Consider the following 12,809-nt stretch of genomic DNA (forward strand, 5'->3'; position numbering starts at 1 on the left):
TACCAAATATTAGGGCAATGGACCATTATAGAATAAAATATTATGTAGCCATTGAAAACTTATACTTGTGAGGAGGAACGAACACATTGAAATATCAAGTAAAACAAGCAGGATCTACAATTTTAATGCAGTCTTAGCTATAACTATGATTAGAAAGCAGAGATTTTATATCCTGCTGCTTATTTATTAGTTTTAAGATATGGGAGAAGGCACATAAAATCTTTAGGGTTTTCTATATATAAGATCATATTATCAACAAATAGAAATAATTTTACTTCTTCCTTTCCAATTTCGATGCTTTTTTTTTCTTTCTCTTGTCTACCTGCTCTGGATAGAACTTCCAATGCTATGGTGACCAGAAAAGTACCCTCTTGGCCTTATTCTCAATCTTAGAGAAAAGCTTCCATTCTTTCACAGTTGAGTACGATGTTAGCTAAGCAGAAGGATATAAAATCAACACATAAAAATTAGTTGTGTTTCTATATTCTAATTATGAAAAATCTGCAAATGAAATTATTAAATTCATTCCATTTACAATAGCATCAAAAAGAGTAAATTAGGGCGCCTGGGTGGCTCAGTGGGTTAATAAAGCCTCTGCCTTCAGCTCAGGTCGTGATCTCAGGGTTCTGGGATCGAGCCCCACATCGGGCTCTCTGCTCAGCAGGGAGCCCGCTTCCTTCTCTCTCTGCCTGCTTCTCTGCCTACTTGTGATCTCTCTCTGTCAAATAAATAAATAAAATCTTAAAAAAAAAAAAAAAGTAAATTACTTAAAAATTGACCAAGAAGGTCACAGACTTGTACAATGAAAACTACACAACACTGCTAAAAAAACTTAAAGAAAACATAAATACATGGAAAGACATCTTGTAGTCATGAACTAAAAGGCTTATTATTGTTAAGATGCCAATACTACCAAAAGTAATCTACAGATTCAATGCAAGCTCTAACAAAATCTCAAAGTTTCAGGCTGAAGTAGAAGTATCCATCTTGAAACTCATATGGAATTCCAAGGGACACCGAATAGCCAAAACAGTCTTAAAAAAGAACAAACTTGGAATACTCACATTTCCTCATTTCAAAACTTACTACAAAGCTACACAGGGTCCCTGGTGGCTCAGTCATAGTTGAGCGTCCCACTTGTGATTTCAGCTCAGGCCATGATACTGAGGCCTGCAAGGGCCTCTGCACTAAGCGAGGAGTTGGCTTGTGATTCTCTCTCCCCCTCTCCTTCTGCCCCTCCTCCAGAGGGGCATTCTCATACACTCTCTCTCTCCATCTCAAAATAAATAAGCAAATCTTTAAAAAATTTCACTACAAAGCTATGGTAATCAAAACAGTGTGGTACAGGCATAAACACAGACATAGACTGATGGAAAAGAGAACCCAGAAATAAACACCTGCATATATTGTTAAATAATTTTTGCACTAGGTGCCAAGACCTTTCAAAAGAAAAAGGGAAGTCTATTCAACAAATGGTAATAGGAAAACTAAATATCAACAAACAAATGAAAGAAATTGAACACTCACCTAATACCATAAGCAAAAATTAGCTCGAAATAGAAAAAAGGCCTACATATAAGGCCTAAAATAAGAAAACTCCTACAAGAAAACATACAATAAAAGCTTTATGATATTGGATTTGGCAATGATTTCTTGGATATGACCCCAAAGGCATGGGTAACCAAAAAAATAAGTAAACTGGACTTAATGAATATTAAAAAATTTTGTGCATCAAAAGACACTGTCAAAAGAGTAAAATGGCAACCACAGAATAGAAGAAAAATGTTCACAGAATCCATCTAATAAGGGATTAATATCCAGAATATATAGAGAACTCAAAGAACTAAACAAATAAAAACAACCTGATTTAAAAATGGGCACAACGAGGGGGCACCTGGGTGGCTCAGTGGGTTAAAGCCTCTGCCTTCGGCTCAGGTCATGATCTCAACGTCCTAGGATCGAGCCCCATATGGGGCTCTCTGCTCAGTGAGGAGCCTGCCTCCCTTCCTCTCTCTCTGCCTGTCTCTCTGCCTACTTGTGATCTCTGTCAAATAAAGAAATGAAATCTTAAAAAAAAAAAAAAAATGGGCACAATGTGAACAGACATTTCTCCAAGGAAGATAAACTAATAGCATATAAGCACAAGAAAAGATGCTCAATATCCCTAATCATTAGGGAAACATAAATCAAAACCACACCTCACACCCATTAGAATAGCTATTTTCAAAATCTAAAACCAAGTATTGCCAAGAACGTAAAATAGTACAGCTGCTGTGGGAAAACAGTATGGCAGTTACTCCAAAGTTTTAAAAACAAAACTACCACATGATCCAACAATTCCACTTCTTCAATTCTCAAAAGAATTGAAAACATGTTCTCAATGAGATATATGTATACCCATGTGCATAGTAGCATAATTCGTAAGAGCCAAGAGGTAGAAGCAACATACAGGTCCTCCAACAGACAAATGAATAAATATATTGTGGTACATACATAATGAAATATTATTCAGCCTTTTAAAGGAAGGAAATTCTCATACCGGCCACAACATAAAAATAAACCTCACAGACATTATGCTAAGTGAAATAAGCTAGTCATGAAAAGACAGATACTGGATGGTTCCATCTTTATTGCGATTGTTAGGGTAGTCAAAATCCTAGCCACAGAAAATAAAATGGTAGTTGCCGGGAGTTGGGAAGAAGGAAAACTGGAGAGTTGCTATTCAATGGTTATAGAGTTTCAGTTCTGCAAGATGGAGTAAGTTTTGTAGGTGGATTATTGTACAACAATGTGAATATACTCAATGCCACTGAACTTTATACTTAAAAATAATTAAGATGGAAAATTTTATATATTAGGCATATTTTACCATAGTTTTAAAAATTCTTTAATTCTATGGTGGGAAAAAAAGCAGAGAAATACTTTATAAGAAAATATGTCAAAATAAGTCATGCTTGGTGATGAAAATAGAATGATTTATGATTTTCTATTTTATACCACTTAGCATTTTCCAACTTTTTAATGTGTACCTTTTTTGTGTAAGAAAAAAAAAGCTGAGAGGCGCCTGGGTGGCTCAGTGGGTTAAGCCTCTGCCTTCGGCTCAGGTTATGATCTTAGGGTCCTAGGATCAAGCCCCACGTTAGGCTCCCTGCTTAGCAGGGAGCCTGCTTCCCCCTCTCTCCCTGACTGCCTCTCTGCCTATGTGTGACCTCTCTCTCTCTGTCAAATAAATAAATTAAAACCTTAAAAAACAAAGAAAGAAAAAGAGCTGAATTTTAAAGAGATTACATAATTAAATATTTTGTGAGGTTAAAAAGGTTTTCAACAGAAATAAATTTCTAAAATAATGACAAAAATTATTTTAAACAATATTTTCTGATTAAAATTTTCCCTAAAATCAGTAATTTATGAACATATAGGAATTAACCTTGATTTTAGTAATTATCTCTAAGACAGGGCAAAGATTTTCTAAAGTTCTATTTATTCTTTAACTATGATACTGAGGTATACTTCCTGGTACTGTTGTTATTGCTTCCTCATTTTGAGGCTTTTCATACAAGATTCACATGAATGTCAAGTTTTAGCCAATTTTTTTTTTAAAGATTTTATTTATTTGACAGACAGAGATCACAAGTAGGCAGAGAGGCAGGCGGTGAGGGTGGTGGGGGGAAGGTGAGGGGGAAGCAGGCTCTCTGTTGAGCACAGAACTTGATGCGGGGCTCAATCCCAGGACCCTGAGATCATGATCTGAACCGAAGGCAGAGGCTTTAACACCCTGAGCCGCCCAGGCGCCCCAAGACAATTTTTGAGTTAAAGTTTATAAAATTAGAAAAACATGTTAGTCATGGCTTTAAAATCTCCATATTAACAATTCAATATATTCATCCAACAAATATTTCTTAAAATCTAGTGGGTCTCTGTCTTCAGCTTGGGTCATGAGCTGAGAATTTTTTAAAATCTGCATTTCTTAAATAGAATATTTGCTGATATGAAGTAATTTTATCTATTATATGAACATACAATTTCACATTAAATATCTACTATCATCTACAATGAATTCAGTCAACTTTTATTAATTTTAATAAACCAAGGAAAATTACATGCTATTGATGCTTATAAAAAGCATCTTATTGTCTACCTACAAAGTCTCAAGCTTGAAAAACTTCCACATTATACACAAACTACTCAACTATGTTAGTAACCTTTAATCAAATTTATTTATATGTTTCTTCTAACTGGATAGATTAAACTATTTCTAGGCTAAATATTCTAAAGGAGTACTAACAAAAAGGACACATAAAATTGTTTAACAAAATAAAAGCCAGGGTGCCTGGGTGGCTCAATGGGTTAAGCTGCTGCCTTCGGCTCAGGTCATGATCTCAGAGTCCTATGATCAAGTCCCGCATAGGGCTCTCTGCTCAGCAGGAAGCCTGCTTCCCTCTCTCTCTCTCTCTCTCTCCCCGCCTGCCTCTCTGTCTACTTGGGATCTCTCTCTCTCTGTAAAATAAATAAATAAAATATTTTTTAAAAAAAAATTTTTTTTAAATAAATAAAAGCTATAGTTTAATATTTCTGTCAGATACTTCAGAGCCTCTTCAGGAATAATGTATGATCACCAAGATAAATCTGAACTTATATCCAGTTCTTGTTCCTTTAAAACAAACAACTGAGAATGTTTAATAAAACAGGAACAGATCTTACCAATGCAGGCCACTGAATTTGTTTGCTCTTTGATCCCTGAGTCTGGCTAGGGTCGATCCTTCTGGCCCAGATTAAGTGGTATTCCACCAAGAAAGTTGAAAAATCTTCATATACTTTAACCCACTCTCGTTTATCCCATTCAAGATCATCAAATTCCACATACACCTATAGAAAAGAAAACATAAAATTCCATAAGCAATGCAGAATGTGACATATACACATTTTTTAAAAGATTTATTTATTTTAGAAAGAGAAAATTGTGGGGGGAGGAGCAGAGGGAGAGAGAGGTCTCAAGGAGATTCTGAGCTGAGCACAGAGCCCCACGCAGGGCTTGATCTCATAACAATGAGATAGTTACTTGAACCAAAACCAAGAGTTGGATGCTTAACCAACTGTGCTACCCCCCCCCAAGTAAGTTACTTTAAAATAAAGGCATGGAGCTTAATTAGAAAAGACATTAACAAAATACATTATTTGAATTAACATTTCTCTTAAAATCATTATTTAACTTTCTCATTAACCACATCAGAACTCCCTACTTGTATGTCAAGAAGACTGACCATACATTAAGAAAAGCAAATTACACAATATTAATCAGTACAGACTGGTTGATACCTACTACAGACATACTAAAGACTATGTGGATGCTGATGATTCTAGAAGCAGAGGTTGGGAAATACTAAATATTTTAGGCTTTGCAAACCGTGTAGTCTCTGTCATACTTGTCTACCTCTGATTTTAGAGTACAAAAGCAGCCACAGATAATATGTAAACATATGGGTTTGGCTTGGTTCCAATAAAACTTTCCTTACAAAGACAGGTGGCAATTCAAGAATGGTTCGACATTTAACAGTCAATCAGTGCAATATATCAAATTAACAGAATAGAGGGGAAAAAATCCTATGTGATCATCTTGCTTGACATAGGAAAAGCATCTGACATGCTCAACATGTTGCAGGATAAAAATCCTCCAACTAGGAATAAAAGGAAACTACTTCAAAACAATGATGGTAATACTGAAAAACCCGTAACAGCATACCAAGTAGTGGAAGCCTGAAAGCTTTTCCTCTAAAATAGAAACAAGGATGTTAATATTTGGAAAACCGAAACTGACTTGCTTACACCCATTCAACCCCCTTCTTCTCCCACATTCATCCTTTTTCACTCAATACCTAAGATGATCTCTTCATAGAGGTGTCTTCCCTACTACATTCTAAGTTTTGTTGGAGACATTCTTGTTTTCTTCTTCCACCTATCTTCTGCTCCCTGACATCTCAAGTGTTTCACTTTCCTCTCATTTAAGTCTGGTTTGTTCTTCTGCCCTCACCCAAGTTCTTTCAGAATGGTTATAAACCCCCTTTCACAGACACTTACCTTTGCACTCCTATAAGCATTTGTTTTTCATACAATTTATTTAGTATAATAATCAGATTCTGCCCTATATTCCTCAAATATAATGAGAATATTTTTATATTATGGCCAAAAAATCACTGAAGGTGAAGCTGTTACAGCATCCAGTACAGTGCTGCATACATGCAAAGTATTTAATAAATATTAAATATCTCCTGACTCTTGAAATCACTAACTTTTAAACATGGACACAAACTGGTATTATGTTTGGTTCTGAAGTCTTTCTGCTCCTGCTCATTAGGAAGCTAGTTAGATGTATTTACCTATTAGAATTGGGTAAGAAGAATATACTGTTATCTCTGCCAAGTCAGAGCAGGAGCCTAAGTCAAGGAAGGAGCCAACAAAACTGTTGCCTTCTAAAAATGGACCCTAAGGGGTTGAGCTGAGGTCTACCTGATATTATGCAAAGTTTCTAACTATACCAATTTCTCTACCACTTAAAATCTTCTAATAGTATGTAATCACTAAGTTGTGGTGTTAATGGGCTTTTGAAAACTATAGAAAACTGAAGCCAAGACAATGCCCAGGAAAATCTGAGTGCTATCTTTGTTTTCTCCTCACGGACAATAATACAGTCTTACTGACAAGATATTTCAGTCAAGAACCTAAAGAGCCAACATTTTAAACATTTCCCTACCATAAAGGGCATTAACTCAATGTAAAATATTCCAGATGCAAAACCCCTGATAACAGAACTGAAGTTTTCATCATGAAGTGAACTTTCTAAACTCATGGCTTATCTTGCATGGACAGTGTCACTGACAGTTTTCGGAATCTACCAGGACCCTGAGTACAAAGGAAATGAAATTCTTTTCCTTCATATTACCAACTTACCTTCATATTATCAAAACAGTGAAGTGTATGAATGTCAATAGATAGATAAACACTAAAATAAGCTAGTCTGTTACTGTTTCATGGATTCTGGCAAAAGACATGAGTCTCCTAGGACTTTATTACTTACAGCAAAAGCTACTTATAACTTACAGCAAAGTCAAAGTGGACTGCTTGTGTTGACCCCTCATGCCTCCTAAGACCCACAAAAAGGATGCCAAGAGCCCAAACATGAATACCTATGCACACAGAGAATTGTATCACAGAAGAGGAACACTGATCTTGGCCGGGAGAGGGGAGGAGGAGGTCCCTATTTTATAATAAATAGAAGCAAGCCTACTATTTGGAGAAGTTATTACTTCCTCTTTCATTATTGTTTCACTGCAATACAACTCTGAGAAATGGCCCAGGTAAAGAGTGGTCAGGGTTTCCCATGTCTGGTATATCTAGCAAGAACATGCAGGGATGCTCAGTGCCCATGCTGGATTCTCAATACCAATACAGCTAAGATTCTGCATACTGGCTAACTGAATGAGTATTCTAGCTTTATGGTATATTGGTATGCATGTGGGGTGAGTCTGGAGCCACAGTTTCTATCAATCTGCAAACCTACCAAAAACACTGTATATACTTACTTGGCTTTTTAATTTTATATTACTTTATATTGACTCCCACTTCATTTACTTCTATTGGGTACTTCAGCCTGCTTATTTCCTTCTTACTAACTAAAGATACAAGATCCCTGAAGGTAAAGATTAGGGTTCTTTTTTGCATCTCTAGTATCTGGCATGGTGCCTAACAAACTAAAGCACTCAGCAAATATTGTGACAACCCAGCACTGTGTAAAACATATAACGAGTATGAATAAAGGACTAATTTGGGGGGGAAAAAAAGGGAAGAAAGAAAAGAAAAAAAGATCCTAAATACAACATGAATACAGTTGCTTCACTTACTAATTAATCACTGCATTCATAATTATGTAGAAAATAAATGGAAGATTTCACTCAGCAAACACTTCTGACTGCAAACTGAGAGGCTAACATTATGAACACTAGGAATTCAGAAATAAGAGATATACATCAAGAATTAACAGCTATGGATATTGTAGTGATTACCATAAGAGTGAAATGATATGAGAAAAAGGCTCAGTAAAATAATCCTTAAAAATAATTATTTTCATAGTGAATATTTGGTAAATACTTTTTTTTAGCCCAAGATACGAAACAAGTCATTTCGAAGAACTGGTCTCTAGATAATTAAAAGACTGTCACATTATCTCTTTTAATACATTGTCTTCTACAACAGAGCTCAACACACACAAATTCTCAGTTTTATATATGCATAAAGCAGACACTGAAAGAAAAGCTGTTAGACTGTCAGAGGAACCACTAGCAAAGGTGAAGGAAGTATAAGCAGCAGTCAAGCAATTCAGTTTCTGTTATGTGGCCCCTTAAAATTAACCTAACCTTTAAGCCCTTCAAACACAGGGCGCCTGGGTGGTTCAATCAGTTAAGCACCTGACTTCGGCTCAGGTCGGGATCTTGGGGTCCTGGGATAGAGCCCCATGTCAAGCCCTACATCTGGCCCCTACATGCTCAACAGGGAGTCTGCTTCTCCCTCTCCCTCTGCCTTGTCCCCACCCCATTCATGCTCTCTCTCAAATAAAAACAAAATCTTAAAAATAAAAAATAAACCATGCAAACACAATTATTATCTAAATGGAGAATTTCTCTTTTCTCCAATATAGTTTGACTGCTTGAAAGTGGCTAAAGGATTCTGGTCACTTGGACATCTACATATACAAAATAATAGCACATTAAAGCTACGAATTATTATTTTTATCTAAATTGTAATTTCAGCCCTGCCACTTTAAGACCTCTCAGCCACAATCTTTATCTGCAAATGTTATACAGTTAATTGGGAAAAGTAATGTGAGAACAGTAAAAATATTAGCTAATAAAAATCTACTAATGTACCAGTTTGAAAAAATATTTCAGATTAGTATGACAGGCATTTTTCGAGCTAAAATTCATCAATAATTATCACAAAATTTTTGAAGGGTCCTTAGATAATCCTTTACTTATTTTCCTAGAACTATGAAATAAAAATAATGACCATTAACTAGGTAAGCTTGTATTCTCTCACAATATACTATTTTCACTGATATTTATAAAGAAAATTTAAAATTACACAGCTTGCCACTGTGAAATCAAGTGATTAAAAACAAATTTAGTTCTTTTTACCTTGATATCAATAATAATACTAATATTATCACACCAACGTGGTATCACCTTTTTAGGCACTCTAAAAGTAGGAGTGATCTGCATGATGTCATGTGAGGATGGTGATGGGCTAACACTACTTAGCTCTAAAGAATCTTTTGTGTTAAAAAAGAAAGCGCTCGGGACGCTTGAGTGGCTCAGTTGGTTAAGCAGCTCATGACCTTCAGCTCAGGTCATGATCCCAGAGTTCTGGGATCAAGTTCCACATCCGGCTCCTTGCTCAGCAGGGAGCCTGCTTCTCCCTCTGCCTCTGCCTGCCATTCTGTCTGCCTGTGCTCGCTCTCTCCCCCTCTCTCTCTCTGATAAATAAAATCTTAATAAATAAATAAATAAATAAATAAAAGCGCTCAACTATATTAACATTCCTCAAACTATAGTCTACATTATAGAATCATCATTTCTTTGTACATAAATAAGCATTAGGGAGGCCAGGTAAGTTATTAAGAATCATGAACTAGTTAGTTATAAATGTCTAATTTTATCAGAAGTTTTCTCAACGTTTTTAATAATGCCAATGTTCACTGTCCATTATTAATGAGAGTTTACACCATGAAGTTTTCCCCATTTGTCCATAAAACCTATTATGAGATAGCTAACATAATATTGCTCTATAAAATAGCACTATGGGAGAAAAACAGAATAGTTTTTCCAAAAGATTTACCCATCTACAGATCTATATAAATAATTTGGTGATAACCAATGAGGTGGGGAGCCCAAAACCTGGTCATCTCTCCCCAAATACTAAAAAATTTTTAATCAGGGGTGGGATCGCCTAGGTGTCTGAGTCAGTTAAATGTCCAACTCTTGATTTTGGCTCAGGTTGTCATCTCAGGGTCCTGCCCTAGCCACATAGGGCTCTGCTCACGGCAGAGTCTGCTCCGGATTCTCTCTTTTCCTTCTCCTTCTGTCCCTTCCCCCACTCGCTCGCTCTCTAAAATAAATGAATAAAATCTGTAAAAAATAAATTTTAAATGTGGTATTAAATTTGTGAGATTTAGAATAACATAGCAAAGTCCTTTAAGACAATTATGTAAATAATGATACACAAATGAAAACACCCAGTTTAGGTCTCTGTTTTTTCAACAGCACCACTGAACAAACTAACTGCTGAATGGTGCATGAGGAAGAAAACTATCAGCAGTTCAGTTTTTCAGTAAAAGGCAGCTTGACAGAAGAGTAATTTCTAGACATTTGAAAAACGTGAGAGAGAGAGAGGAGCAGCTTGACCAAACAAAAAGGAAAAAGCCTTTAGGAACTCAAATTCTGAGAGTAAATTAATGAAGAAAGGTTTTCTATAGGTTAAGAAGAAAGGGATACCTAAGAGTGGTTTACATATCTGAAGATATGAGGATGTAACTAGAGAGTTTAAAGGAGAGGGAGAGGGACAGCAACTAAAAAATCTAAGCAAGAAAAATCTAAGTTAAATGCAAAGTTCTACATATTACAAATGCTAATAAGCATTTGTAATATGTAGAACTTTGCATTTAATGCAAATGCTAACAAATGCTTGTTAGCATTTGTAATATCTCCAACAGAATTTATTTAGAAAAAGGCTCAAATTTTGGTTTTGATCTTTTGAGGCATAATTAGAGATTATATTAAGTATACTGTTTTTATAGAAAAAAACCCACTGGAGGACAATTAAGATACTAAAAATTACTGGAATATGATAAAAATCAGTGCTGAGGGTGAATTAAGAAGGATAAACATTTCCACCTCCTTCCTCTGCATTAGGAGGATTTCTAAATATTACATCATATTTGAAGAATATCAAGTGCTACTTTTTCTGCCTGGGGAAAAGAACTAGGGACTTTCTTTCCACAGTATGTAACAGGGACTACTATACCGTGTTCTTGGCTATAGCCATGTGATGTCTTGCATTAACTGAGCTGCAGAAGATGATGTAATAGGCAGTTAAAACACAAAGCCATCACTGATATTCTTCTTTACAGATTTGCTATTCCAGTTAAATAACTTTCTTTTTTTAAAAAACATTTTTAAAAGATTTATTTGAGAGAGAGAGGGCATGTACGAGGGTGGAGTGGAGACAATCCTCAAGCAGACTCTCCGCTGAGCATGCTCAATACCAGCACCCTGAGATCATGACCTGAGCCAAAATCAGGAGTTGGTCATTCAACCGATGGAGCCACCAGGCACACCCAGTTGCATAACTTTTCAAAGAGCTGGTTACAGGTAAAACATATTTCTTTGATATTTTACTTTAAAAAATCAAGTATTTGTTTCTTATTTTCACACTACTAAAAATTACTTTTAGTTTCTAGTTTTGTATTTTTTTTTAATATTTTATTTATTTATTTGAGAGAGAGGCAGTGAGAGAGAGCATGAGCGAGGAGAAGGTCAGAGAGAGAAGCAGACTCCCCATGGAGCTGGGAGCCTGATGCTAATTCCTTGCATTTACCTTCTGCAATAGGTTTCTTAGAAAGTTACCAAAGTAATAAAGACTTTCTAAAATATTGTAAAGTAGTAGTAAATGCCCTTTGTTTGTATTATTTACAAGGAACTCAGTAATGGGGACTAGTAACAATTTAGTAAGGTTAAAATATGCTTCTAATTCTTGATCTAACCACTCAAATATATATTAATAAAAGTTATTTGGGGTAGAGAAACATGCTACCTATTTTATTAATGAAGATAACTAAATACCAGAAAAGGTGTAGTTTTAGGCAGAAACAAACATATTTGAGGGAAAATGTACTGAGTTCTAAATATAATATCGGTATGTAGGTAATACTAATGAGTCAAGAAAGATGTTATAAGTTCTATTCACTAAAGGCAAATGCATTTTACCCTAAGGGGAATCATCTCATCTTCACTCAGAACTCATTGACATTAGTAGACAGATAAATCATTCTTTCTAATCTAGTGCAAAGCAGATTATAAAAGCAAAACAAGAAGAGACTCTTTGGACATGCTTCTGTAGTACTCTTAAGAACCATGAGGGGCTCAGTGGGTTAAGCCTCGGCCTTAGGCTCAAGTCATGATCTCAGGGTCCAGTGATCAAGCCCTGCATTGGGTTCTCTGCTCGACAGGGAGCCTGCTTCCCACCCTCACTGCCTGCCTCTCTGCCTGCCTCTGCCTACTTGTGATCTCTGGCAAATAAATAAGTAAAATCTTAAAGAAACATAAAAATTAAAGGAACCATGCAAAGTTTCATAGTTCAGAAACTCTTTTACCCCAGGACCCAAAATTAGTCCTAAAGTAGTATCATCGTGTTATAATGCAATATTAAATAGGTTTTCTTTAATTGAAAATACATGCAAAAGGTTAATAAAAACTCTCTCTATATATACTTTCATAGCAACATACATCTTGTCTTTGTACTATGTGACATAAATGACACAAAAATGTACCATCTGTGTATATTTAATGTCTGTCTCTCCTATGAATGGCACAAGAAAAGTCTAAATTCATATCCAGAATAATCATCTAAAATGATGCAGAAATGTGTTTTAGAAAACTTTCATGTAAATGGCTAATACTTATATTCTATAATATTTATTCAGAATTGCCAAAATTCAGAAGCAAGCAAAATGTCTTTCAACAGGTGAATAAACAAGTTGTAGT

The 12,809-nt window shown here is 35.6% G+C and overlaps 1 protein-coding gene across 4 annotated transcripts in view; it reads right to left on the reverse strand.

The window, feature by feature from the left end:
- The window catches only part of JMJD1C (jumonji domain containing 1C), a 320,851-nt gene that overhangs the window by 184,462 nt on the left and 123,580 nt on the right, over positions 1 to 12,809 (reverse strand). For all 4 annotated transcript variants that reach the window (XM_032314095.1, XM_032314093.1, XM_032314092.1 and 1 more), the window contains one exon: positions 4,702 to 4,866. Coding sequence is in view for 3 of the 4 variants with exons in the window: in XM_032314093.1 (XP_032169984.1) it covers positions 4,702 to 4,866 (165 nt within the window). In the remaining variant the exon portion in view is untranslated. The remainder of the gene's footprint in view (positions 1 to 4,701; positions 4,867 to 12,809) is intronic.

Source organism: Mustela erminea, chromosome 14, assembly GCF_009829155.1.
Source record: "Mustela erminea isolate mMusErm1 chromosome 14, mMusErm1.Pri, whole genome shotgun sequence".
NCBI classification, from domain to species: Eukaryota; Metazoa; Chordata; class Mammalia; order Carnivora; family Mustelidae; genus Mustela; species Mustela erminea.